This window comes from Zalophus californianus, chromosome 14, assembly GCF_009762305.2.
Source record: "Zalophus californianus isolate mZalCal1 chromosome 14, mZalCal1.pri.v2, whole genome shotgun sequence".
Taxonomy (NCBI): Eukaryota; Metazoa; Chordata; class Mammalia; order Carnivora; family Otariidae; genus Zalophus; species Zalophus californianus.
The window spans coordinates 17,957,925-17,985,503 of record NC_045608.1 but is presented as its reverse complement, the minus strand read 5'-3'; the positions used below and the strand labels follow the sequence as shown (position 1 = coordinate 17,985,503).

Here is a 27,579-nt window from a genome sequence, read left to right as displayed (position 1 = left end):
TTGAGCAGGCAGAAGAAAGAATCAATGAACACAAAAATAGATCAATTGAGATTATCCAGTTTAGGAGCAGAGAGAAAAATAAATAAAGAACACTGATCAGAGGTTTAGAAACCTGTGGAACACCATCAAGCATAGAACACATGCACAATGGGAGTCCCAGAAAAGAGGAGAAAGAAAGGGACAGAAAGAATATTTGAAAAAATCGTGGCTAAAAACTTCCAAAATTTGATGGGAAACAATAATCTACACATCCAAGAAGCTCAGTGAACTCCAGGATAAATTCAAAGAGATTCACACCTAGACTCATAAATATGCAGTCAAAAGACAAAGAGAATGTTGAAAGCAGAAAGAGAGGTGATTCTCACGCAAAAGGGATTTCAATATGATTAACAACTGATTTCTCATCAGAAACTATAGGGTACAGAAGGCAGTAGGATGATATATATTCAAAGTTCTAAAAGAAAAAAGAACTGTCAATCAAGAATCCTATAACTGGCAAAATGACTCTTCAAAAATGAAGGAGAAATTGAGACTTCCCAGATAAACACTGAGATTTGTTTCTAGCAGTCTTGCCCTGCAAGAAATACTAAAGGGAATTTTTCAGACTAAAATGTAAAGACACTAGTTAGTAATTCAAATCCACCCGAGGAAATAAAGAGCATCAGTAAAGGTATTATAAAGGTAAATATAAAACATGGAGGGGTGCCTGGGTGGCTCAGTCATTAAGTGTCTGCCTTTGGCTCAGGTCATGATCCCAGGGTCCTGGGATCATGCCCCGCATTGGGCTCCCTGCTCAGAGGGAAGCCTGGCTTCTCCCTCTCCCACTCCCCCTGCTTGTGTTCCCTCTCTCCTGTGTCTCTCTCTGTCAAATAAACAAATAAAATCTTAAAAAATATATAAAACATGGAAATGTGGTTTTTGTTTGTAACTAATTTTGCATAAAGATACAATTTATAACCAAAACAACTTAAAAGGTGGGAGAAATGAAGATACACAGGAACAAAGTTTTCGTAGAATAATGAGATTAAGTTGGTATTAATCCAAACTAGATTGTTATAAATTGAGATGTTAGTGGTAATCCTCAGAGCAACCACTAAGAAAATAACTAAAAATATATATATTAAAAGAAATGACAAGGGAATTAAAATGGTACACTAAAAAATATGTTTATCACAAAACAAGACAGTGATGGAGGAACTGAGGAACAAAACAGATATAAAACATAATTTGTTTTCTACATGATCCATGATTACATTAAATTTAAATGGATTAAATTCTCTAAAATCCAGAGATTGGCAGAATGGATAAGACAACATGGTCCAACTATATGCTGTCTACAAGAGTTTTTTTTCATTTTAGATTCAAAGACACAAATAGGTTGAAAGTGAAAGGATGGAAAAAGTCTTACCATCCAAACAGTAACCAAAAGAGGATGAGGTGACTATGCAAATTGTCTCCATGGGAGACAAAATAGGTTTTAAGACCAAAAAAAAAAAAAGTTACTAGAGACAAAGAAAGACATTTTATGATGATAAAACGTCAATTCATCAAGAAGATATAACAACTGTAAGCATGCATGCACTTAACAACACAACCCCAAAATACATGAAGTAAAAGAAGACAGAATTTAAGGGGAAAATAGACAATTCAAGAATAACAGTTGGAGATTTCAATACCCCACTTTCAATAATGGATAGTATAACCAGACAGAAGATCGGCAAAGAAAGAGAACTTTGATCAACACAATAAACCAACTAGATCTAATAGACATCTACAGAACATTTCCCACAACAGTAGCAGAATACACTTTCTTCTCAAGTGCACATGGAGCATTCTCCAAGATAGACCATACAGTAGGCCATAAAACAAGTCTCAATGAATTTAAAAAGACTGCAACCATACAAAGTATGCTCTCCAACCACAATGCAATGAAATTAGAAATCAGTAATGGAAGGAAATTTGGGAAACCAATAAATACATGGAAATCAGACAACACATTTCTAAATAATAAATAGGTAAACAAAGAATTGACAAGGGAAATTAAGAAACACTTTGAATGAAAGAAATTGAAAATACAAGTCACAAGACTGCAAAGAAAAGACCTATCACTTCTTCAGTGTTGACTCAGATATCTTGAACTGCTTCTGCTTGATAATCTCTTCCCTAGGTCTGGATAGGTGTTCTGGCCTCTGATTCACATTTACCTCTTGCTTATTTTATGTCCCTCTGGAAATACAATGTCTGAGAGATCATGGTTTTATTCGGAGAGCTTTAGGGACGCCTGGGTGGCTCAGTTGGTTAAGCGTCTGCCTTCAGGGGCGGCTGGGTGGCTCAGATGGTTAAGCGTCTGCCTTCGGCTCAGGTCATGATCCCAGGGTCCTGGGATCGAGTCCCGCATTGGGCTCCCTGCTCCTTGGGAGGCTGCTTCTCCCTCTGCTTCTCTCTCTCTCTCTCTCCCTCTGTCTCTCATGAATAAATAAATAAAATCTTAAAAAAAAAAAAGCGTCTGCCTTCAGCTTAGGTCATGATCCCAGGGTCCTGGGATTGAGTCCCGCATCAGTCTTCTTGCTCAGCGAGGAGCCTGCTTCTCCCTCTGCCTGCCACTCCTGCTGCTTGTGCTCTCTCTCTCTCTCTCTCTAATAAATAAATAAAATCTTTTTTTTTAAAAAAGGAGAGCTTTAGAGTTTGTCTTTTGAGCCAGGTACCCCAAAATACAGGAAGAAAAAGAGGGCAGAATTGAAGGGGAAAATAGGTTCTCTTTGCCCCCTTCAGGCCTCTCTCATTGTAGATTAGAGATCTTGTGTTTCATAGAAGAATGAGACATATGACTAAGGGAGTCTTTGAAGTTTTACACCTCTATATTTTTTAATGTAGCCAAGCCTCCCCTTTCTACTGGCTCCTGGGTAAAGTCAGTAGGTAATTAACAGCTCCCAGCATAATGCCAGGGACCTGGGAATGACTCCAGGTGGAAATGCCATCCTACCAGCATGGCTAGCAGAACAGGGATCTATCACCAAAGGCTTATTTGCCCCTTTTGGTTTTTTATCCTATTTCAGTTCCAAAGGGAAAAAAAAAAAAAGACAAATCTCTTTATGAATTTAAATCCACAGGCTTCCTTTTAAAAAAATTAAGTGTCATTTTTATAACTAGTGGACCATTGTCTTAATAATAATAGGATTCAGATCACAGTTGATAGGAGAATTACTTGTTCATAGCACATAATTGTATATTCAGTATTTCAGGCCACGGGGCGGTTTGTCAGTCTTTATTCCAGCCCCTATAGATTTTGTTTTAAGAATCTGAGAGGAGAGACCATGATGCATTACTCTGATGTGAAATAAAACCCATCTGGCTTTTGGCATGCCCCCATTTCCCGGACAGATGGATAATGTGGTTAGCTGGAAGTAACTGCCTTTATGATATTCATATCTGCTCAAGGATGTCTCAAAGATCAGAGGTATAAACAAACATGGGTCGTATTTTTCTTGGCTGATAATCTCATCCAGGTATAACTTTAGAACAGGCGTTCTCAGTGGGGTCCCCAGACCCAACAGAATCAGTATCGTTTGGGAACCTGTTAGAAATGGAAACTCTCAAGCCTCACCCCAGACCTGCTGAATTAGAAACTCTGGGGGTGGTGCACAACCATCTGCATGCTAACAAGCCCTCTGGGGGATGCTCACTCACACTCAAAGGCAGAAACCACTGCTTTAGAAAAATGTAACCCTGTTTCTAAGAAAGAAGAGAAAACGTTAATTCTTTAGGATTTTTCAAATACCTATTGTGTACTGAGTACTGTTCTCCCAGTTTTCAGGGGTACCTCAAAAGTCTCCAGAGGGCAGTGAGGGATGCTTAATGTGTGAAGCTTGCTGGAGCTTTGATAAGGCCGGGCAGGGTGCTTGCAAACACCACTTCCTAGTGGCCAGAGAGAAAGGGAGACCCAGTGGAGGAACACTGCTTCCCTCTTCCCCAAGAAGTTGATAATCCTGTTATGTGAAATCTCTCCATTTAAATGTTGAAAAAATTGGAAGTCAAATTTTATTACTTATTGTTAAAAATTATTAAAAGTCATTATTTAAAAAAAAGAACAGCTCTATTGAAGTACAAGTACATACCACACAATCCACTCTTTTTGCTTGTTTGTTTTGTGTTTTTTTTTAAGATTTTATTTATTTATTTATTTATTTATTTATTTATTTGGGGGGGATGGAGAGAAAGAGAGCATGAGCAGGGGGAGGAGCAGAGGGAAAGGGAGGGAGAGAATCTCAAGCAGACTCAGTGCTGAGCCCAGAGCCTCACGTGGGGCTCCATCTCACAACTATGAGATCATGACCTGAGCCCAAATCAAGAGTCAGACGTTCAACTGACTGAGCCACCCAGGCATCCCCAATTCACTCTTTTAAGTGTATAATTTGATGATCACTTGATGAACTTTTGGGTGTTTCCACTTTTTGATATTATGAATAACAATGCTATGAACATTGTGTACAAGTTTTGTGCGCACTGTGTTTTCATTTCTTTTGGGTATATACCTACAAGTTTTATTGCTGGGTCATGAGGTAACTCGGTTTAAACTTTTGAGAAACTACTCAGCTGTTCTCTATAGCAGCTGCACCATTTTACATTCCCAGGAACTGTCTATGAGGGGAATGTCCAGTCCACATCTCCACCAACACTAGTTATGGCCTGTCTTTTTATTTCTAGCCATTCCAGGGGGTATGAAGTGGTATCTCATTGTTTTGATTTGCGTTTCCCTAATAACTAATGATTTAAGCATTTTTTTCAACTGTTTATTGGCTAGTCACACATTTTTTTAAAAAGATTTATTGATTTTTTTTGAGAGAAAGAGAGTGAGAGTTTATGTGAGAGTGAGGGGAGGGGCAGAGGGTAAGGGAGAGAATCTCACTCCCTGCTGAGTGCAGAGCCCTAGGTGGGGCTGGATCTCACTACCTTGAGACCAGGACCTGAGCCGAAATCAAGAGTCGGACACTTAACTGACAGAGCCACCCAGGCGCCCCAGCTAGTCACACATCTTCTTTGCAGAAATATCTATTCATATTATTTGTCCGTTTTTAAATTACATTGCCTTTTTATTGTTGAGTTGTAAGAGTGCTTTATATTGTTTGAAGTAAGTCTCTTATCAGGTATATGATTTGCAAGTATTTTCTCCCATGCCTTGGGTTGTCTTTTCACTTTCTTTATGGCGTCCTTTGAGGCAGAAAACTTTTAACTTTGGTCTGGTCCAATGTATTTAATGTTTTCTTTTGTCACTTGTGCTTTTGATGTTGTGTCTAAGAAACCACTGCCTAACTCAAGGTCATGAGGATCTACTCCTATGCTTTCTTCTAAAAGTTTCATGGTTTTGAATCTTTACACTTAAAAGTATTCTTATTAACCCTTCAGGCTACTCAAAACACATCTCTCTGTGGATCTGGCTTGTGGTTGTCAAGTAACCAACTGTCGAGACTTGCCTGGGACTCAGGTCTTCCCAGGACTTGGAACTTCTTCCAGTGCTAAAACTCGAGGTCCTGGGCAAACCAGGACAAGTTGGACACATTACCAATGGACCTCCAACTTGCCAGCTCTAATAGAAATCATTACCCTTGCTCTCCATGGCTTAAACTAGATACCAAATCCCTACTCACCTGGAATGAAAGTTCAGTTTGTTTTCCGTTTAACAAGCATGTATTGAGTGTACACAATGCAAAGCCCTGGGGTTGAGTTTAGTGAGGGATATTAAATTCCAATTTCAGTGTCCATAAATAAAGTTTTATTGTTCTGGGCCCTTGGGGTACATCAGCAAACCTTTATGGAGCTTAAATTCTAAAGAGGGCAGACGATGTAGCTGGAGGAGGATGAGGAAACCATAGATCGGGAGGATTTTGAAGGTAGGGATTTGGTTTTATTAATCTTTGATTCCCCAGTGTCAGGGCTGTAGAAATCACTCAAAAATGCTTGTTTCCTAAATGAATGAATGAATGAATGAGTGATCTTTGAGCTTCTCATACTTACATTTTTTTTCTTGATCCATTTCACTAGACAGCTCCATGATGACGATGACATGTCTAACTTGTCTCGCATATGCCTGGCGCCTATTACAGTGCCTGGCATACAGTAGGTGCTCAATAAACAGTATTTTAATGCATGCATCTTTAAATTTTTCATTCCCTTCATTTGCTATACCAGCCTGGGTTTCAAGAATATCACACCGATAACAACACTAATGAATCCCTACAAATAAACATTTAGAGAGGGGTTGTCAACCAAAGAGTGCTCATTGGTACCTCGACAGCCATTTCACAGGCTGTTGTGCCCTATAGGCACCCAGTAAAACATCGCCAACCACAGAGAGCCTGTAAATTCCTCTAACCAGAAGGGCTCTCCCCGCCCCCTCTCCCCGCGCAGCTCGCTCTGCCCTCCGCCTCCTCCTCTCCGCCCACTCTCCTGGCGGCCGCGGCTTTGTCTCGTGGGCTGGTCCCCGGCGGCTCCCTCCCCTGAACAGCTGCCGCCGAGGGAGGAAGCGGCGCGGGAGCTGTCCAGCACCCCGGTGCTGAAACCCCGACCGCTCGTCATCCACCAACACCATGTAAGGGCCATGAAAAGGGCTCGTCCTGGCGCAGCGCGGACATGGAGGAGGACTTATTCCAGCTAAGGCAGCTGCCGTGAGTATCATGGGGGCGAGGGAGAGGCAGACAGGCTTTCCTTTAAAAAATGAAAACCGGCAGGGGGGCATCTCTGCATGGCTTCTTGAATGTAAAAGGAACTGAGAGGAAAGAATTAGGCCCCAAGGAGACAAGCCATTTTCCTATTCCACAGTCCAGCCTCTGTATCTCTGACTCAGTTCAATTTTTCAGATCCGTCAGAATCTTATGGGGAGCTAGGGGTGTTATGTTTTCCCTTTTAATTGCTCGCAATCCTAAAGGGGTTTTTGAGGTCTGTGTTTTAAGAAAGCATTAGCTGCTGTTTTGAAAATGTGGACAGAATTGATGAGTCCATGCAATGACATTGGTTTTTCCCAGCCTTTTCTCCTATGCTGTGAAATTCCTAATTTTTCTGCAAGGTATTTTGGAAGGGAATGGTACTGCTGTTGCAAAGTGGTTTCTAAAAAGCCGGAATACCTTCCTAGAGGGGAGGCTTGGGCAAAGTCTTGTTGTTTATGAAGTGTGTGAATGAGAGGGCTGAAACCTCTTGCCTTCTCCTGAATGAAAGGATTTTGTAACAGCTACCTAGAGTGAGACTCTGTCGAAGGCTATCCTTGAGAACATCAGGAATACAAACCTAGAGGATGGGAATTTTTAAGGGACATCAAATTTACTCTGAGAATCTTGGAGAAATACAACCAAGCAACAGAAAGGACAGGGGCCTTGTGGAGGGGCTTACCGATTTCTTCTACTACAAGCCCCTGGTGATTGTTAAGCAAATCCCAAGACTATGAGATGGGGCATTAATGGGGATTTTTGTTTTAATTTTTAGAAGCACTAGCCATTTGAATGGTAAAGGTAGACGCTGTTTGGATTTGTTGTAAAGGATACATCATTGTTAGTGTATGTGTATTTTCTTGACTTAATTTTTTTTTTCCCTCTGTAAGCCATGGAGAAATTCTCCCAAGTGACTTTTAGTGTGACTGATACAGCTCTCTGAGGCTCTGAATACTGAAGGATATTGTCAATGTTTACTTCTCAATCGGTGTAAAATTAATTTTCATTTAAAATTTTTAATTAAATTCTACTTTTAAGTTTTTATTAATTGATCTGCAAATAGCATATCTTATGTAATCAGCATTATTTCACAACTGCCAAAGGTTGTTCAGTTATAATATCCAGAGGTTGATGTATGAACGTATAAAAATATATATATGTGACTGTAAGTGTCTTGAGGGAAACGCCACTTTTGTTGAAAATAAATATGTTAAAAAAACCTATTATCTCAAAATAAAAAAATAATTCAGAAATTGAAATATGAAATCTGGTACTCAGAATAAGAATACAATACATATTGGAACTGCAGTTTATTGAGATAAATTTTCAAATAATGTCAGAGCATGTGAACTTTGCAGATTACTTAGAGATTCATTTATATTTAATCTATTCAGGTATAGACATGACACTATTGTGACAATTCCTTCCTTAATTAAAAAGAAGGTAAAAATGATGAGGTTTTTATTTATTTAAATTTAAAAATTAACTTAGTTTTTTATACTCATGTTAATATAATGTACTAATATAATCTATACATAGGGTAAATAAAGTTCAAAAAGAAGTACAAGAATAAAAGGTAGTCTCTCTCTTCCCAAACCGCAGGTTAAGTTTCTTGGTTATTCTCTCTGATACTTGAACACATAAATACATGTAATATGTATTAGCGAGGCCAAATTGTGTCTGGCTAAGAGCATTAGCTCTTGAGTAAGACAGGCTTGAGTTCAGATCTTGGCTTTGCCACTTTCCAGCTATTTGACTTTGAGCAAGTGACTTAACCTTTCTGAGATTGAGCTTCCCTCACCATAAAATGGGTAGACAATAGCCCTTGATTCACAGAGTTACTGTAATGATCAGGTGAGATAATGTGTGCTGAATGCCTGGTAAACACAAAGCACTCAACATATATTAATTAATATTATTATTACATCTCAAAAAATCATTTATAAAAATGTATAGAGACTCCCTATGCTGGAATCTTCAAAATCGTAACTGCAATTTGAATGAAGTCAGAATTAGCCCTGAAACATGCTGACTTCTATTTATTAAAAAGGAGTGAAGTAAAAGGAACAGCTACAGGAATCAGAGTGGGTTACAAATCACGACTTAGAGGTTTTTTAAACCACACCCTGTGTATATTGTGTACAGATTGCTGGCAACAGATTTCCTGAGAGCAATATGGTTTTTTTTAAAAAATCCGAATTCCCTGTAGAGGGTTGGCAAGAGTGGACTTTGGAACAGACTTAGTCCTGTGGGAAGCCAAGTGTTAATATATTATAAGCCACTAAGTAGTTTACAAGGTTCAGGGAGGGGAAAGGGGATGAGGGTGCCTAAGGAAACAGTCCCTCCTTACACTTGAGCTCCTTCACACAGCTCTAGGATGGTTCATTTTAGGCCCCAAACAACCTCTGCCTTTCACCTGCTGTCCATTTAGGCACAGTACCATGTACAGGAGATTCTGGAGGCTAAGGTTTTTTGGGTTTTTTTTAAGATTTTATTTATTTATTTATTTGACAGAGAGAGAGACAGCGAGAGAGGGAACACAAGCAGGGGGAGTGCGAGAGGGAGAAGCAGGCTTCCCGTGGAGCAGGGAGCCCGATGCGGGGCTCGATCCCAGGACCCTGGGATCATGACCTGAGCCAAAGGCACACGCTTAATGACTGAGCTGCCCAGGCGCCCCTGGAGGCTAAGATTTTGTATCTAGTTCTGCCTTATTGTATGACCTTGTGCAAGTCAGACTTCTCTGGGTCTCTCCTTTGTAGGATGATTTCTTGAAAGCAACTTTTGCAGACTACATTGGTTGATTGGTTGATTGATTCATTCATTTTATTCATTTAGGCACCATCCTGGATACAAGGGATTCTACAACTGAGTAAGATAGACATGGTCCTTGCCTTCAAGGAAGTCACAGTCTGGAGCTGCAATGTCCAATACGGTCGTCACTAGCCATACATGGTTATTTAAGTTTAAACTTAAATTATGTCATTTGGGTATGAAATCATTTCTATAGTGTAATATACAATATAAAATGTAACTTATAAATAAATATGTGAAATTCGAAAAATCATTTTCTCGATTGCACTAATCACATTTTGAGTGCTCAATAGCTACATGTGGTTAGTGGCTACCATATCGGACAGCACAGGTCTAAAACATTTCCCTAACTGCAGAAAATTCTATTGGACAGCACTGGACTGGTGCTGGGAGAGGCAGACATTGAACACATATCATTGCCCAATAATTATGAGAATTGTTTTAAGGGCTGCAAAGGAAAAGTGCAGGGTACAGTGAGACTAGTTCTAGATGGGGTGAGGGGGAGGATCAGTGAAGGTTTCCTTGAGGAAGTGACATTGCAGTTCAGCCCCCAGAGATGTGTAGGGGTCATCCAAGGAAAGAGATGGGCTGAGGAGTATTATGGACAAAGGGAACTGTGTAGACAAAAGCGCTGAAGTAGGAGAAAAGTGTTGCATCTCAAAATCAGGCCAGTGGAGGGAACATAGGAAACTAGTGGCTCAAGGGAGGCTGCAGAGGATGGCAGGGACCAGGCCATACAGGGCCCTGTAGCCTGTAACAATGAGTTGGAACTTTATCCTGTGTTTGCCCAATCTATTTTCTCTCTCCCTCCTGTCTTACAAACTTTGTCTTCAAGAGTAAACTTAAATCTATTACCTCAAGGAATCTCCCACTGACTTCTCCTGGGCTTAATCAACAGCAGGGGTAAAAGTGTGGGCTCTGAGGCAGGCAGACCTGGGTTCAAACATCTGGGTGGCCTTGGGTTAGTGACTTCACCTCCCAAAGGCTGGGTGTTCCTCCATAAAGTCAAGATAATGGCAGTATCTGCATGGCAGGGCTGTTGTGAAGATCAGGATAGTCATCACTGGGAAGTTCTTAGCACAGTACCTGGCTCCAAGTAAGGGCTCAATGAATAGTGCTGGTGTTATTTGTCTTCCTCCACTTTAGATTTGTTTCCCTTAACCTCCAACATCACCTAGAAGCCATGGCCTCCTTTTCAGAACACTAAGAAAATGTTCATTATCACTCACTTCGCAGGCAAAAAAAAGCAGAGAGTTATTGCAATAGCCTAGGGATCCTCAAGGTCAACCCACCAAAACCTTTTAAAACCTCAAGCTCAAAGCTGCTCACATCCCATCATTTCAAAGACATGCCAGCCAGCCTCATCTCTAGGGGATATGTGCTTTAGTGACTTAAGGGGAACAATCTTAGGTTTTGGGGAGGATCGTCCCAGGGTCTGCTGGTCTAGAGAGTTGCTTTACAGCCCCAATCAAACTCTTCTCTGGCTGTCTAAAAGATTTATGCAGATCTGTATGTGAATCACTGTGTGATCTTAGGCAATATATTTACTGTCCTGAGACTTAAGCGGTGCCTGGGCCACCTTTAAAGGCATTTTCAACTTTATGATTCGAAGCTCTCTACATGGGTGTGCCTGGTACCATCCTGGTTTATGGAAATTATTCTGTTGTAATTATTAATTACATCTCTTTTACTCTGTAGTACGTGGTTTCTCAATTTTGACACTCTTCACATTTTAGACAAGATAATACTTTGTGGTGGGGGCTGTGCTATGCATTATAGGATATTTAGCAGCATCCCTGGCCTCTACCCACTAGATGTCACATCCGTCCCCCCAAATTGTGACAATCAAAAATGTCTCCAGATACTGCCAATGTCCCCTAGGAGACAAAAATCACGCCCCATTGAGAACTACAACTCTAAAGTATTTTAGTGTAGGCAATGAATTATTCAGTCTCTCTATTTCTAGAGCATCTTTGGGTCTCTCTCTTTCAACCTCATTTCTCTGACCTTAGTCATGTCAGGACCCTAGTACATGTTCTTCCAGCAACTTCTGCACGTCCCTCCATCCTCAGTATCCCTTTGGTAAAAGATTGTAAAGTCCATGAGGACAAGAGCTCAGTCTCACACACAGAAGGTCATCACAGCACGCTTATTGAATGAATGAATAAGTTACAAAGACAAACTACCTGGAAAGTTGTCGCACAGACCTCTGTCCCCCGCCCCCCCTCCACCGAAGTCATGGTACAGAATGATCAAGTGCAGGGGCCTCTCTACTCAAGCAGACCCAGATTCAAATCCCACCTTTCCTGCTAAATTGGAAGGTAATCTTTTCTTCTCCAGGCCTCACTTTCAAGTGCTTAGTGGAAGTACCAGCACATGGTAAGGGCTTAATGAAAGTTAACTACTATTTATTTGTGATGGTTACTTTTGTCCAGAATATAAACTAGTGGTCCACTACCCAGGGAACAAGATCAATGCTATCCAGGTCGATGGGGTTGGCAGTAAAATACAAACAAATAAAATCCACAGAAAGCTAAAATTTCCCTTAATTATGGACTTCTAGACATTCAGGAATGGAAGGGACCTTAAAAGCCATTGTATCCAAGACCTCAGACCTTATCTCCCCAATCCAGGGCAGGAGGGCATCAAGTGGTGGCTTTCAAACTTATGTGGCCACCATCAATGGCTTATTAAAATTCAGATCCCTGGGCTCTACTCTGTGGAGATGCACCAGTGTTAGGTCAGGAGAATGACCCGGGAATTGGCATTTTCATCAGTTCTCTAGCGGTGTTCTTGGCCTCAGAGAAGCATCAGCTAATTGGTTGAGACTACAGGCTGTGGAGCTAATTAGGCCAGTGACTGTAGTACCCTATCTACTCTCTAGGGAACCTGGGCCAATTGGTGTAATACCTCTGAGCTTCTATTTACTTGTCTATAAATTGGGGATTTTAATAACACCTCCCTCCCAGCGTTGTTGAAGAGATAATATAAGACAGTAAGTATATATAGCATGTAGGCATACCAAAGTGCTACATGTTAAATATCATCACCCCTGGGTCCACTCAGATGGATACCCAACTCTCCTAGACCATCTGTCATGAAGGTGAACTCACTGCCTTTAAAAGCAGCCTTTTTCATCTCTGGACTTCTCTGCCTAAGAAGGCTCCCCAGACTGTTGAAATCTGCTCCCCTCTTCTCTATACCCAGAAGCTCAAGCTCTGGTTTCGGGGTCCAAGTTGAACAAGCACCATCCTTCACATGCCCAGACCTCAAATATTTGAAGACAGAGGTCCAGCCCCTGAAAAGGCACTTCCCAAATCACAGAGATCAGGGAGTGCCCAGGTCTTGTCTTGAAGGAAACAAAAAGCAAGTCCTATTTTAAGGGACCTTGGCAATTTCCACTGCTCTGGGTTCACAGCATCTAATCCCATTTGCCAATAGATCTCAGATTCCAAAGGAGCCCCTGTGTGACATAGCTGAGCTCTTGGGACAAAACGGAGGGGTGCTGTCATCAGCATTGCCGATTGAGTTCCCCAAACAAGTGGGCACTTGTTATGCCTTGCAGACGGATCTCCCAGGAAAGATGTCTTCCTCTACTGATTGGGGGTGGGGGGTGGGGAGGGAGGACAAATGACAAAAGCTTCAGCTCCCCTCCATCATTCCCCCACTGCAGTCCCCCTACCAAGCCACCATCACCTCTCACACAGCTGACCACACAGCCTCCTCCTTGGTCTCCCCACTTCCTTTCTTGCCATCCTTCTGTGTTAAGGATGCCTTTTATTTTCTACAGTCTAGAGTTTTGACATCTTGGGGCTTTGCTGACCCTGGAGGAATTGTCCCTCCCCGAGTTAACTAGCAATGATTCACCTGTCAGCGTTCGTGCACAAAGTAACCAATCCAGAGTCAATCTCCACCTGTTCTCATCACCCCCAGGGCCAAGTACCAGACAGCCCCTGTGCCCCAGAACCCGCTGACATTATTCAAACTGGCCAGTCCCCAGCCTGCTTACCCTGCCTCACCTGTTCTTTCCTGTGGAAGCCAGGATAAGGGCTCTTGCCCACCTTTCCCCCTCCACTCCCTCTGCCTTTTTACCAACTCAGGTGCTTCCCCCTATGGCGCCTGAGGTGTAGCAGGCTCTTCTTAACAATCTGGGAGTATTACAGGGTATATTTTTTCCCCCAGCAGTCGTCTCTTGATCTGCAGGCCTTGCTATACCTAAATAATAATAAAATCATATTTTAAAACGCTCTCCACAATCTGTTCCTCCTCTTGTGGAAACATGTGCCTAATGAGTTATCTTCTCAAGCTCAACTCTAATCATCTTCCACCCTCTCTAGCCTGCTTGAAAGCTTTCGGTGGCGGCCCCTCGGTCTCAGCAGAACATGGAAAATCCTCACTGTAGTGTCCAGAGTTCTGTGTGATCTGGCCTGTGTCTCCAACCTCCACACCTTGGTCCTGCCTCCGCGCCTTTGCACCAGCCATTCTCCCTGCTCTACCCCCCTCCACCATCTGTGCACCACCTTCCTTGCCCTCTTGATCTCAGCCTCCTTAGGGAGGTCTACTCTGACTCCTCCTTCCTCCAGTTGTTCTTTATCTTGACACCCCTTTTGTTTCCCTCTCAAGATCGATGCATGTGCAAATCCATTACAGTTTCTTTGTTATCATCTTTCCAAATAGAGCACCAGCCCCATAAGGGCAGGGACCACATCTATTATTTTTGTCCCCTTTGGTATCTATCCCAGCACTCAGCACACAGTCAGCACTCACTCGGTAAACACTGAAATACGGAACGATTGTGCCAGACACTCTGTCTATATTGACTCCTTTCGTCTCCATGGCAACCCTGTGAGGTGGGCATTACCGTCTCCATCCAATCAGGGAGGAAACGAAGACTCACAGAATTTAAGTAACCTACCTAGGGTCACACAGCAATGGAGGGGCATGACAGGGGATCCAAACCCAGGTCGGTCTGTTTGCCAGAGTTGGACTCTCTTCCGCCTGGGGCAGACCACCTCTCTTCATGACAGGACACTAAATGCTACCCTGTGAAAATCAGTTAGGAGTAAGCTTCCTTTTTGGTCTGGTAGATTCATCAACTCAGAGGATCAAAGTCCAGAAGCTCAGATGAAAAGAGAAGAAACTTCCTTATCTGAAATACCCTAACTGAGTCTCAGACCCTAATTTAAGGTACTGGAGCGAATTACATGATGGTACAAACAAGACCTTTAAGTTGACAGCCATCTCCTCGAGCTCTTCTCTTCTTTAAATAGCAAAATTATGTGAAATAAATGTTCTCTGCTATTTTGGTAAATTACATGCTGTATATATACAACAAATGCCAAGAAATTGTGAGCCAACCTGTTTCAGAGCCCCCATACACTTTAACGTACGTCACTGCGATTTTTCTCCTGTATCACATTTCCTGCCGCCCCACCCCCACCCCCCGCCCCCTTGGGAAATCTCAGCTCCGATGGTTGATAAATACTTTTAGGAACCAGACCCATTCAAAATGCAGTCTGGCCAATTTCTGAGTGTAATTTAGTGTCAAAGGTCTCTCTGTACGTCTGTCTTAAAACAAGTTTTCCTAAATAAAGGTGCCTTGGCTTCTAGTGGTGTGCCTGTTCACAAGAATGTGAACAGATCCTGGTCTACGAATGCAGAGAGGTAAGCCACTTTCTCGGAGTCACCTTCCACAAAGGTCCGAATACTCCGAGCTCAAGCCGAAAGGTGACTTGAGTGGGGCCAGGTCAAAGGAAGCTCAATGCCCATGATTTTCCCCTTAACCTTCACAAGCAGTCCTGTGATCCCATTGTCATTCCTATTCCACAGATGAACGCATCTGTAACAGGCTTAGCAGATGCCACATGATCAACAAGAGCTCTGTAAATAGTTGCTATTGTTATTTATACGGATTACTAAAGTAATAGATGCGCAGGTTAAAAGTGGCAAACATTGCAGAAAGGTCTAAAATGAAAAGTAAAAAAAAATTTCCTTCCCATGCAAAAAGTCCCCATTTCCAATACAGTCCTTCTCCCCAGAAGCAACCAGTCTGGTTTCTTAGGGATCCTTCCAGAACGCCTAGGACTGTAGAACCATAAATACTCCACAGCTGTGCTTCTCAGACTTGAACACGCACACAAATTTTCTGGGGACCTGGTTAAAATGCAGATGCTGACTCAGTAGGTCTGGGTCAGGGCCTGGGACTCTGAATTTCTAAAAAGCCTGTAGGGGATGCTGGGGACCCTGGTTCAAGACCACATTTAAAGCTCAGTAACAGAGGACCTAGATCACGGGACCATTTTCTAGTGTATTTAATAATAAACCCCAGAGCACCTGAGTGGCTCAGTCGGTTAAGCATCCGACTCTTGATTTCAGCTCAGGTCATGATCTCAGGGTCATGAGATAGAGCCCCAAGTCAGACTCTGTGCTGGGCGTGGAGCGTGCTTAAGATTCTCTCTCTCCTTCTCCCTCGGCCCCTCCCCCCACCCCTGCTCCCACTCTCTCTCTCTAAAAAAATAAAATAATAAGCCTCAACAATCTCTTCCTGTTGGCTCTTACAGATCAACTCTTGTGTATGTGTGTGTGTGTGTGTTTGTTGTGGTAAAATATACATAAGAGAAAATTTACCATTTCGACAATTTTAAGCAAACAGTTAGCAGTGTTAAGTACGTTCACACTGTTGTGCAACCATCACCACCATCCATCTCCAGAACTTTTCATCTTCCCCAACTGAAACTGTCCTCATTAAGCACTAACTCCCCCTTTCTCAAGCCCCTTGGTAATTGCTATTCTACTTTCTGTCCCTGTGAATTTGACTATTTTAGGCCCCCTCACATAAGTGGACTCACACAGTATTTGTCTTTTCAGGTCAGACTTATTTCATTTAGCAGAATATCTTCAAAGTTCATCACAGTGTGGCATGTGTGAGAATCTCCTCTTTTCTCAAGGCTGCTTAATATTCCATTGTATGTACACACCACACTTCAACCATTCATCCATCGATCGATGGACACTTGCACTGTTGTGATATTGTGATACGGATCAACAAACAAAAATTTTTTTTCACATTTTCCTAAGTGGGTGTGCCATAATCTATGCAATCATTCCTCTCCTGATGATTGTTTCTGGTTTTGCTGCAAACAGCACCAGAAGGAACTATAGCAGAGTGGCTGGGAGTGGGGACTCTGCAGTCAAGTGGCTTTGCCACCTTCTGGCTTAGACACTTGCTGTGTGACCTTAGGTGAGCTCCTGGCCTCTCTGGGTGTGACTGTCCTCATCTGTAAAATGGGATTAGTGACAGCGAAGATGACGTGAGGGAAATCAATGGAGAGCACAAACATGGCACTTGACACATGGCAGGCTAACAACGCGTATCAGTCGTTGTTTGCACGGTAAGTCAACGTCTACTCGTGTCTGTGCCTGCAAAGCATTGCCAACAGCACAATTCTGAGTGGGAGCACAGAGCACTTAAAATTTTTAAAGCTATCGCAGAGTACCTTCCCCAAAGTTGCAGCGGTCACTTTTCCTCCATGGAAACGAGGTGTGGAACTCCAGGCAGTCCTTGAGGAGAGGATGTGATGCAAGCAGGATTCAGGGCAGGTTATCAGGCTGCAGAGTCATTTCCTTCTGTGAGATTCCCCTCAGAGTCAAGGGTGTCCATCGACCTTTCCTTCATCCCTGAAAGTGAGGTGATAATGCACATAAATGTCCATGTCCCTCCCTCATCTGATACTTCTCTGTATTTCCATCTCCCAAGAATACCTTGGGGGCTGTTTTATGTTTCTGATTAGGGGGTTTCTTCTTGGGGACAGGGAGTCCCACTTATTTGCAATTCTTTCCCATTTACTCAGCGGACTGCAGAGTGGAAATGTCACCCCCACCCCCAGCTAGCCTTTCATGCAGTTTGTTATTTGTAGCAGTTCTCACAATGTACAAGATAGATATGTAGTGATACACACACACACACACACACACACCCCTTTTTAAATGCCTGCCCCCTTCCCCAGCAGACTATGAACACCACAGGAAGGAGCCTAAGTCTGTTTGGCTCACCTTTGAAATCCCAGCATTACCTTTGGACTTGCTACAAGGCAGGTGCTCAATAAAATATTTGTTGAATAAATGAACCAATGGATTCTAGTCACATTGGTGGCTGTATTATGGGTTGAGGATTTTTTTTTTTTTTTGGATGGTGACATACACCTAACATAAATTTATCATTTTAATCATTTATAAGTGTACAATTCTGTTGCAATAAATGCATTCACTGTTGTGCAACCGGCACTACCATCCATCTCCAGGACTGTTTCATCTTCTCAAACTGAAACTCTGGCCCCATTAAACACTAACTGCCTATTCCTCCTTCCCCAGCCCCTGGCAATCGCTATTCTACTTTGTCTCTATGAAATTGACTACTCTGAGTGTCTCAAATGCAGAATCATACAGTACTTGTCATTCTGTGACTGGCATATTTCACTTAGCATGACGTTTTCAAGGTTCCCCCCTGTTGTAGCACGCATCGGTCCTTCCTTCCTGTCTAAGACTGAATAGTAGTCCATTGTGTGTATGGACCACATTTTGATTATCCATCCATTCAGCTACTGATCCCCTGGATTGCTCCCACCTTTGGGGCTATCATGAATAACGCTGCAGTGCACATGGGTGTACATTCACGATGGTGTGTGACTGTCACCTCTATCTGGTTCCAGAGAATTTTCATCACCCCAAAAGGAAGCCCTGTATCATTAGGGAGTCACTCCCCATCCCCCCTTCCCCAGCCCCTGGCAACCACTAAACTGCTTCCTGTCTCGTCTCTGCATTTGCCTGTTCTGGATACTTCACCTAAATGGAATCCTACAACATGCGACCTTTTGTGTCTGGCTTCTTTCACTCACCATAACATTTCAAGACCCCTGCGTGTTGTAGCAGGTGTCAGTGGCTTCAGGACTCCTATGCAGTGGCGTGCTACGGCCTACTCGTACCAGCTCTAAGAGCAGATTGATTGTTAAACGTTCAGAAATTTTTGGAGCCCGTTATTTAACCATTGACAGGTTGAAATGGGTCACCCTGGATATTGTCATATGCTACACATCCTTATGGTTTGGGGGGTTTTATTTGACATTCCGTTTATAGGCATACCACCGGCTTGAGAATACGCCCATGCTCTCCATCAGCAGGCCCCCTAAAGCTACCTCCAATAAATACATACTCAGAACAACACTGTATTCTTGTTGGCAAAGGCTGCTTAAGTGAAGCCCCAGACGCCAACTTCTAACCAGATTTCTGGGCCTAGGGAAGTCTGTCTCCTGGACTTTGCTCCCAGGTGACACCTGTCTCCCGGCTCTCAGGGACACTCCAGCTCCAGGTGGCGGGGACATTTGTCTGAGTCTGTATCTCGGGGGTTCTGGGCCTGTCGGATGAGGCAGGCACCCACCTCAGCCAACAGAGCAGGGGTTCCGTTCCTCGGCACAACTGTTTCATGATCGGCATGGGGCAGGAAGACAGCAGAATCGTTCGTCTGGCTCAGATGCACTAAATCAGTCCCCAGATCAGCAAGAGCAGCACCACCCGGGAACGTGTCAGAAATGCAAAATCTCAGTTCCTGGCTAAGACCTTCTGAATCAGACCCTCTGGGAGTGGGGCCCATCCACCGGTATTGTGACCAGCCTTGTGGGGGTTCTAAGGCTCCATCCAGATCAAAACCCCTGCACAAATGTGATGAACTGCAGAGTTGTCAGCCAGACTGGAATGAACTGTGCTTTTTGATTCCTGCTCTAGAACATTTCCCCCTGTCTGACAAGTTTCCTACACAGGTCAGTTCCGTTCAGGCCTCATGTTCATTCCCCAGACACATGTGAATTCTGGGGAGAGAAACTGATGCCAGTGATCAAGACCTAGGGCTCTAATAGGAAAGCCAACCAGGTTGATCCTCAACTCCTTCAAGCTGTGTGACCTTGAATGACTGCCTTAACCTCTCTGTCCTCATCCGTAAAATGGGGACAATAACAATACCTAGTTCATAGGTGAATTGTCAGGGTGAAAGGCTTATAGCATAGCTCTGCAGATAAAACAGGTGCTCAGTAAAAATAGCTGTATGGTTTGAGAGCTATTATTTAAGAACTTTGAGGGAGGGGAATTCAATGTTTGTATGGTGCTTTAGATTTGTCGGCATGATCACTCTGGAGGGGCTTATTTGTAGCAGACGCCATTGGTGCCTGTCTTAGATCCCCTTTACTGGGCTGGTGCATCTCCCAGGTGCCTCCGGGGTTGGCTGCTGATAGCTCACAGCTGCAGTCTGTTCTGGAAGATTGTCCGTAGCCGAGAGGAGCCGCCTCATTGGGGGACAACCTGGGAGGTTATGCCCTCCACCCCTGGGGTGATGTGCCAATGTCTGACTCATGTAAGCCCAGCCCTCAGACCTCTGGGTGGGACCCTCTCCGTGGCAAAATTCCCATCCCAGAGCTCCCCATCGGATAGGATTCCAGCAGAAACCCCCTACCCATTTAGCTTGTCCCCCTGCCTGGTCCTGCCACCCTCACTTCCCAACGGGAACCCTTCCTTAACAAATCATTGCACAAGAATCCCCAACTCATTTTTGCCGAAATGGAAGACTTTATCATAAAATTCATTTGACATCTCAAGGGACCCAGAATAGCCAAAGCAATTTTGAAAAATAAGAACAAAATTAGAGGCCTCATACTTCCTGATTTCAAACCTGACTACAAAGCTGCAGCAATGAACACAGCGTGGTAGTGGCCCAAGGAAAGACAGATGGAATGGAATGGAGAGCTCAGAAATAAACCCTCACATATACGGCCAAGTGATTCTTGACAAGCGTGCCAAGACTGTTCGATGTGGGTGAAGGACAGTCTTCAACAACTGGTGCTGGGAAATCTGGATATCCACCTGCAAAGTAAGGAAGTTGGACCCTCACCTTATACCATATGTGAAAGTCAACTCAAAATGGATCAAAGACCTAACCCTATGAAAAGCTCTTAGAAGAAAATATAAGGAAAAAGACTCGTGGTATTGGGAGATGGCTGGACTATATCACAATTAAAAACTTGTGTGCATCAGAGGACACAGTCAACAGGGTTAAAGGCCAACCTGCGGAATGGGAGAAAATATTTGCAAATCACATCTTAGATAGGAGACTGATATCCAGAATATATACCAACAACAACGAAAACCCCCAAACAACCTGATTTAAAAATGGATAGAAGACTTGAACAGACATTTATTTCAAAGAAGATACACAAATGGCCAATAAACACATGAAAAGATGATCAGTTTTGGGGAAACTCCAATCAAAACCACAATGAGATACTTTTCACACCCATTATGATGGCTTTTATCCAAAGAATGAAACACAGTAATATTGGCAAGGATGTAGAAACATTGGAACCTCCCTTCACTGATGATGGGAATATAAACTGGTGCAGCTGCCTTGGAAAAGAATATGCAGACTCCTCAAAAAATTAAACATAGAATTATCATATGATCCAGCAATTCCACCTCTGGGTATAGAACCGAAAGAAGTGAAAGCAGGGACTAAACAGATACTTGCACACCCACGTTCATAGCATTATTCATAACAGCCAAAGGCAGAAGCATCCCAAGTGTCCACCGATGCATAAATGGTTTAAAAATTGTGGTATAGCCATGCAATGGAATATTATTTAGCCTTGAAAGGGGAAGGATATTCTGACACATGCTACAACATGAATGAGCCTTGAGGATGTTATTCTAAGTGAAAGAAGCCAGTCGCAAAAGCACAAATACTGTATGATTCCACTTAGTGAGGCACCTAGAGCAGGCAAATTCATAGACAGAAAGTCGAATGGTGGTTAACAAGGGCTGGAGGGAGTGGGGAATGGGGTGCTAGTGCTGGATGGGTAGAGTTTCAGCTTGGGAAGATAAAGAATTCTAGAGATGGATGGTGGTGATGGTTGCACAACAGTGTGAGCATGCTTAATGTCACAGAATTATACACTTACAACTGGTGAAGATGACACATTTTATTTTGTGTATACTTGACCACAACTGAAAAAAAAAAAAAGAATCCTACCTTAAGCTCTGCTTCTAAGGAATCCAATTTATGCCACAATTATCACACCCAATTTAGAGAGGAGATACACTGAGGCTCAGAGTGACTTTAGATATATCTTAGCCAGGTGGGAATGATAATAGTCACCACCACTTGGTTTCTGTGAGGATTAAGTCAAATAATGATGCCCGTAAAGACCACTGATCAAGGATGAGCATTACCCATGAAGATGTGGGAGAAGGAAACCAGAAAGGAGTCACGGTGACTTCAACTGAATTATGGTCGAATGTTGGCAATTTTTCATGGTTCAACCTAATAGAAGTGTTTGGTCCTTAGGCTGGACGGGCAGAAGCAAAAATATTTCTGTCATTGTTTTCTATATAATTGTATATGCTTTAAACATCTCAAAATAAAATATTTTTATGGAATAAAAATTAGAGTAGGTAGGGAGCAATAGAAGGGTTTGGAGGGGGAGATCCTGTTTTTGGCCGGGAATACAAGGGTTTGATCTGACATGCATCAGGCAGAAACCTGGCTCAGTGTCTCTTGAGCTGCGTGACTGTGGGTGAGTCACATGACGTCTAGGGCCTCCATTTTTCTTGTCTGGAAAGGGGTGGTCATGATCCCAACCTCAGCAGATCAAGTGCATGGAAAATGCCAGCTAGCACCGAGCTAGCACAGAGCTGGAACATGAGCTTGATGCTGCTGGACCGTGGTGGTGGTGCTAGATGGGATGGAGTGTTAGCTCCAGGCTTCAGTGGGACCCGACCGTCTGCAAACCCTGGGCTCTGTGCTCCGCGCTATGGTTCTAGCCCAAGCTTTCCAGGCCCCAACCTTGTCAGCGAGTGGGAGTTCAGGTATTTACAAAATTGCTGTGATTTCATCTATGGTTTTCTCCTCTCCAAGTTTACCCTTTCTATGCCAGAGCCCCATTTATTCTTTGGTGAAATACATGGAAGAATGCAAGTTAATTAATTAAGTAATAAATAATAATAATAATAATAATAATAGCAGTATGTTTTACTTAGATATTTCTCCTGTTTTACCTTGTTAAAACACTGCCCAAATTTGCCCTCTAGCCATTCATGTCCATGACATCCCACACTTCTTTTTTCAAAGCCCTGATAAGAATGGGCATTACTCATTTAATATCACTCTCTTGGGGCGCTTGGGTGGCTCAGTCTGTTAAACGTCTGCCTTCAGCTCAGGTCATGATCTCAGGGTCCTGGGATGGAGCCCCGTGTTGGGATCCCTGCTCAGTGGGGATTCTGCTTCTCGCTCTCCTGTGTGCGCGCGCTCTCTCTCTCTCGCACTTGCTCTCTCTCAAGTAAATAAATAAAAGATATTTTTTAAAAAATATCACTCTCCCCTGTGACGGGAGGGACACTCTATCCTGTCTCTGCTGTGACCCCAAAACCCAGCACAGGACAGATAGCAGCAGGAGTTTTGTGTTTGGGAGTGAGGGGGTTGGAAAGACACAGGTAATTTCACTGCTGAGCCCCTAGATGAAGAGATTGCTGCTCAGAGAAATCAAGCCTTGTCCAAAGTAACAAGAAATAGCATAATTTGAAGGAATGTATGCAAAATGGAGTCAATGGGTTTCAAACTCAAAGGCCTACAAGGCCAGACAAATGGATAAGTGCCAAGTAAGAGGAACACAAAACACATATGAGGATAAATGGCAAGAGACCCTCAGGGCTAGAGGTAATTTGGAGAGGAAGAGATTGTGATCAATGTGGTGCGTCCTGTCTACAGGGAGGACAGATCTAGCCACACGGATCCCTTACAGGAATGTGGGCCCCAGATGACCAGATACTCTACTCTTTTTTTTTTAACTCCACTCAATGTGGAGCTCGAACCCACAACCCTGAGATCAAGAGTTACATGAGCCAGCCAGGTTCCCCAGATACTTTACTTTTGGAAGAGACATGAGGAACCTGGCTTTTTACATTAATTCTCCCAATTTAAAAACATGGGCATCCACTTTAAGCTAAAAAAATACTGTGTGGGCAATTTTTTGTGGGCATAATGTAACCCCTAGGTAACCAAATTGTTACCTCCATTCCATACAGAGAGACAAATCTAAATTCTGAAACACATGTGATTCCAAACAGTATTTACATCTAGAACAAAAAATTCTCTTTGACATCGCCTAACATGTGAGTAGGGCCCCCCCCTGGAGTTGTGCAGTGCCCAACCTATACAAATGTATGTGACAGCCCTGATATGCAACTCTTGAAGCTGTCACACACCCCACCAGTCCAACTCAATAGAAATGCCAATGCCCCTCCCCCCACATCCATTCTATTCTCTGGACCATGAGGAAAAGCCTTTCACCTGTCTTGGACCCAAGAGCTGTGCAGCAAAGCCACTGAAGCGACGTTCTAGCTATCATGACCAGATTTGCTCTGTCCTCTAGGGTGGTGAAATTCCGTCGCACGGGCGAGAGTGCAAGGTCAGAGGATGACGCAGCTTCGGGAGAGCATGAGGTCCAGATTGAAGGGGTCCGCATGGGCCTAGAGGCCGTCGAGCTGGATGATGGGGCAGCTGTGCCCAAGGAGTTTGCTAATCCCACTGACGGTGAGAGGGCTCTGCAGTTGGGACATCAGCCTGGACCACAGTCAGGGGCTCTGAAGTGCCAGTTATCTCCCCAGATCTTGCTTTCAGAGGCATCTAGTGAAGGGGGAGGTAGGAGGGCCCGGAGGGCCCAGAAGTGATGCTGGAAGTGTGGGCTGGGCCTACATGGCTTCCTCCAGCAGATAAGGTTACATCACAATCCCCGCCAGTCAGCTTCATTGCATAACACTCAGCTGAGGGCAGCAGCAACAATGATGGTGATGATGGTGATGATCATGGTGGTGGCAATGGTGATGATGGTGGTGGTGGTGGTGGTGCTGGTGGTGGTGGTGATGATGATGGTGAGGAGGAGGAGGATGATAGTGAGGATGATGATGATGGTTGTGGTGATGCTGATGATGGTGATGATCATGGTGGTGGTGATGGTGATGGTGGTGGTGGTGGTGATGATGATGGTGAGGAGGAGGAGGATGATAATGAAGATGATGATGGTGGTGGTGATGGTGATGACGATGCTCATGGTGGTGGCGATGGTGGTGGTGGTGGTGGTGGTGGTGATGATGATGGTGAGGAGGAGGAGGATGATAGGATGATGATGGTGGTGGTGGTGATGCTGATGATGGTGATGATCATGGTGGTGGTGATGGTGATGGTGGTGGTGGTGATGCTGATGATGGTGATGATCATGGTGGTGGTGATGGTGATGATGGTGGTGGTGATGCTGATGATGGTGAGGAGGAGGAGGATGAGAGTGAGGATGATGATCATGGTGATGGCGATGATAATGTTGGTGGTGATGACGATGCTGGTGGTGGTGATGATAGTGTGTAATGATGATGGTGGTTGGTGGTGATGAGGGTGATGATGACCATGATTACAGGAGCAGCTGACATCGGCTGAGGATTTACTCTGGGCCAGGCACCGTGCGAAGCACTTTACACATATGACCCTTTTAATCTTCACACCGGTTCTAGTTGGAATTATTATGCTCATCTTCCCCCTTTTGCAGAAGAGAAAACTGAAGCACAGAAAGACTCAGTATCTTGCCCGGGGTCACACAGCTAAGAATTAGCAACGCTGGGTCCACAGCCAGGCAATCTGGCCTCAGAGCACATATTCAGACCCATGACCTTGTGCTCCTCTGAGTAGAGCTGGTCAAACAGGAGACCTGAGGTGGGGCCTTCGGACCTGGTCTCCCCTCACACATGATGCTGATGGACCAAAACATTACAGGCATTCCTGAAAGGCCCCAGATTCCCAACATGAGAGAGGGTTAATGTCTTAAACCCTAAACCTGGCTGGGGTGGGCGATCTAAGGATGCAGTGGCTGGGGGTGGGGGCAGGCAGTGGTTGGGGGCACTGGCTTCATTCCCAGGCTGATCTGGGCTCAGCGCCCAGAGCTACAGTGCCGCCACTGTGTGACGCTGAGCAAGTCCATGTTCTCCTCTGCAACAGGGAGCTTGGACTGGGCCTGAACTAATAGCTGAGACAGGGACTAAATGGGACAGTGAACATCAAGGTCTTTGTATGGTGCCTGGCCCACAGTGAGCAATCAGATGCGCTCCTTTATGTATTTCTCTTCTTCTTACTGATGACTCTCCAGGACTCACTCTGCTTTCTCCCCAGTATTTGTTTGCTGGAGGAAACCAGCCCCTGCTGATGTGATAAACACCAGCTCACACTTCTGGAGAAAATTATGATTGATACAAGAGGCTCATGATTGAAATTCTACAAAGATGACAACTCCCAGCAGGGGCTGATGAGAGCCTCAGAGGCAGCTCACAGAAGGGCCACCCAGGGCGCTCCTTTAGTATTTTTATTTTGTAATTAACTTTTTTTGGAAACCCTTGTAGATTTACAGAAAAGTTGAAATATAGTTGAGAGAGCTCCCACATGCCCTTCATGCAGCTTCTCCTGGTGGTAATATCTCACCTGGCCACCGTGCATTTGTCAAAATGAAGGAATGAACGCTGGTGCCATGCTATTGGCTAAACCCCAGACTTTATTCAGATTTCACCGGTTTTTCCAGGTGTGTTGTTGCAGGACACCGTCCAGCCTACTAGATTGTGTTTGGTCTTTCCATATTTTTCAAAAAACACTTCTTAGCATATCAATTACATCCTACTTTTTCTGAGTACACAAATAACACATGTTCCTTTGGAAGGCATTTCGACACTAGAGAAAGGTACAAAGTGGGAAAGTGAGTGCCATCCTCAAAGATGACCTTATTAACAGTTTGTGGACATTCAATTTTACTTCTCCTGCATGGCTTGTGAGGACAAACACACACACACACACACACACACACACACACACACCTAATTTTATCAAAAGACCACTCTTAACGATACATACCTCTCCCCAGTTACCTTTCTGACTTCACAATATAATGTGGACAGCTTTCCTTCCAAATGCAGTGGCATTTTGCTTTTAAAAAGTCTTTCTTTCTTTCCTGACTATGAAGCCATACATTGTCGAAGAGAGCTAAAATCTCATAGGATCTCTCCCTTCCTCTCTCCAAAGACAACAAAAATGCAACCATAATGTAAAGTTTGGTATACATTCCATGCACCGACACAAACATCCATCCATATGCGTACACATACAAATAGGCGTGTACATTTCCCAGAAGAGACTCATACTAAATATGCTGTGCATTTTGCTTTGTTTTCAAAAATTAATTAACAATATGTTGGGTGCATCTTCCTGTATCTGCACATTCTTTTTAACAGGCAGGTCATATTTCATAATGTTGATATATACACATGTATATATGATTATGATATATATAATAATTTATCTAACCAACCCCTGTTGATAGACTTTCTGGGTTTTCCTTTTTTCCCTTTTACAAACAATGTTGCAGTGGACTTTGTAGCAAGGTATCTCTTCACATTTGCAGGAGTGTTTCTCTAGGATAACATTTCTAGAAGTAGTGTGTGCTGTCTTTACTAAGCTTGGTTGTAGACCATCCCCCAAGCCCCCCACATGAGGATAAGTGCAGGATGCACTCATTCCTTCCCCCGCTTTCTCTCTCTCCTTTCCAGATACTTTCATGGTGGAAGATGCAGTGGAAGCCATTGGGTTTGGAAAATTTCAATGGAAGCTGTCTGTTCTCACTGGCTTGGCTTGGGCAAGTATTTCTGGGGGTGGTAACCTCACATTCAGTCTCCAGGAAACCTCATGCTGCCCAACTGGCTTCCAGGGGCCATAAGGAAGGACATAGTTCCCTCCACATGGAGCCTTTGCTTGAATCAACAAAAGTTTATGTTGCATGATCCCGGTGATCATGAAGATCCAGCCTTGGCAAGAGTTTGAGTGTAGTTGGCGATTGCCCTCAAGGTGGATTTGAAGCTTCTGGCTAAATTAAGTGGTGGTTCTCAACCATTTGGGACTCAGGGCTGCCATAAGATTATGATGTCGTCTGTGGAGCTCACCCTAGATAAA

At 43.7% G+C, this 27,579-nt stretch overlaps 2 protein-coding genes across 2 annotated transcripts in view; one reads left to right on the top strand and one right to left on the bottom strand.

The window, feature by feature from the left end:
* USP30 (ubiquitin specific peptidase 30) overlaps positions 1 to 24,030 on the bottom strand; it is a 57,652-nt gene extending 33,622 nt beyond the window's left edge. Inside the window, exons 1-2 of the mRNA XM_027575662.2 lie at positions 23,893 to 24,030; positions 17,006 to 17,186 (exon numbers count right to left, since the gene is read on the bottom strand). The gene's annotated coding sequence lies outside the window, so the exon portion shown is untranslated. The remainder of the gene's footprint in view (positions 1 to 17,005; positions 17,187 to 23,892) is intronic.
* The window catches only part of LOC113912495 (SV2 related protein), a 67,993-nt gene continuing 46,859 nt past the window's right edge, over positions 6,446 to 27,579 (top strand). The window contains exons 1-3 of the mRNA XM_027575657.2: positions 6,446 to 6,662; positions 23,975 to 24,135; positions 27,180 to 27,265. Coding sequence (XP_027431458.2) covers positions 6,628 to 6,662; positions 23,975 to 24,135; positions 27,180 to 27,265 — 282 coding nt within the window. The 5' untranslated portion in view covers positions 6,446 to 6,627. The remainder of the gene's footprint in view (positions 6,663 to 23,974; positions 24,136 to 27,179; positions 27,266 to 27,579) is intronic.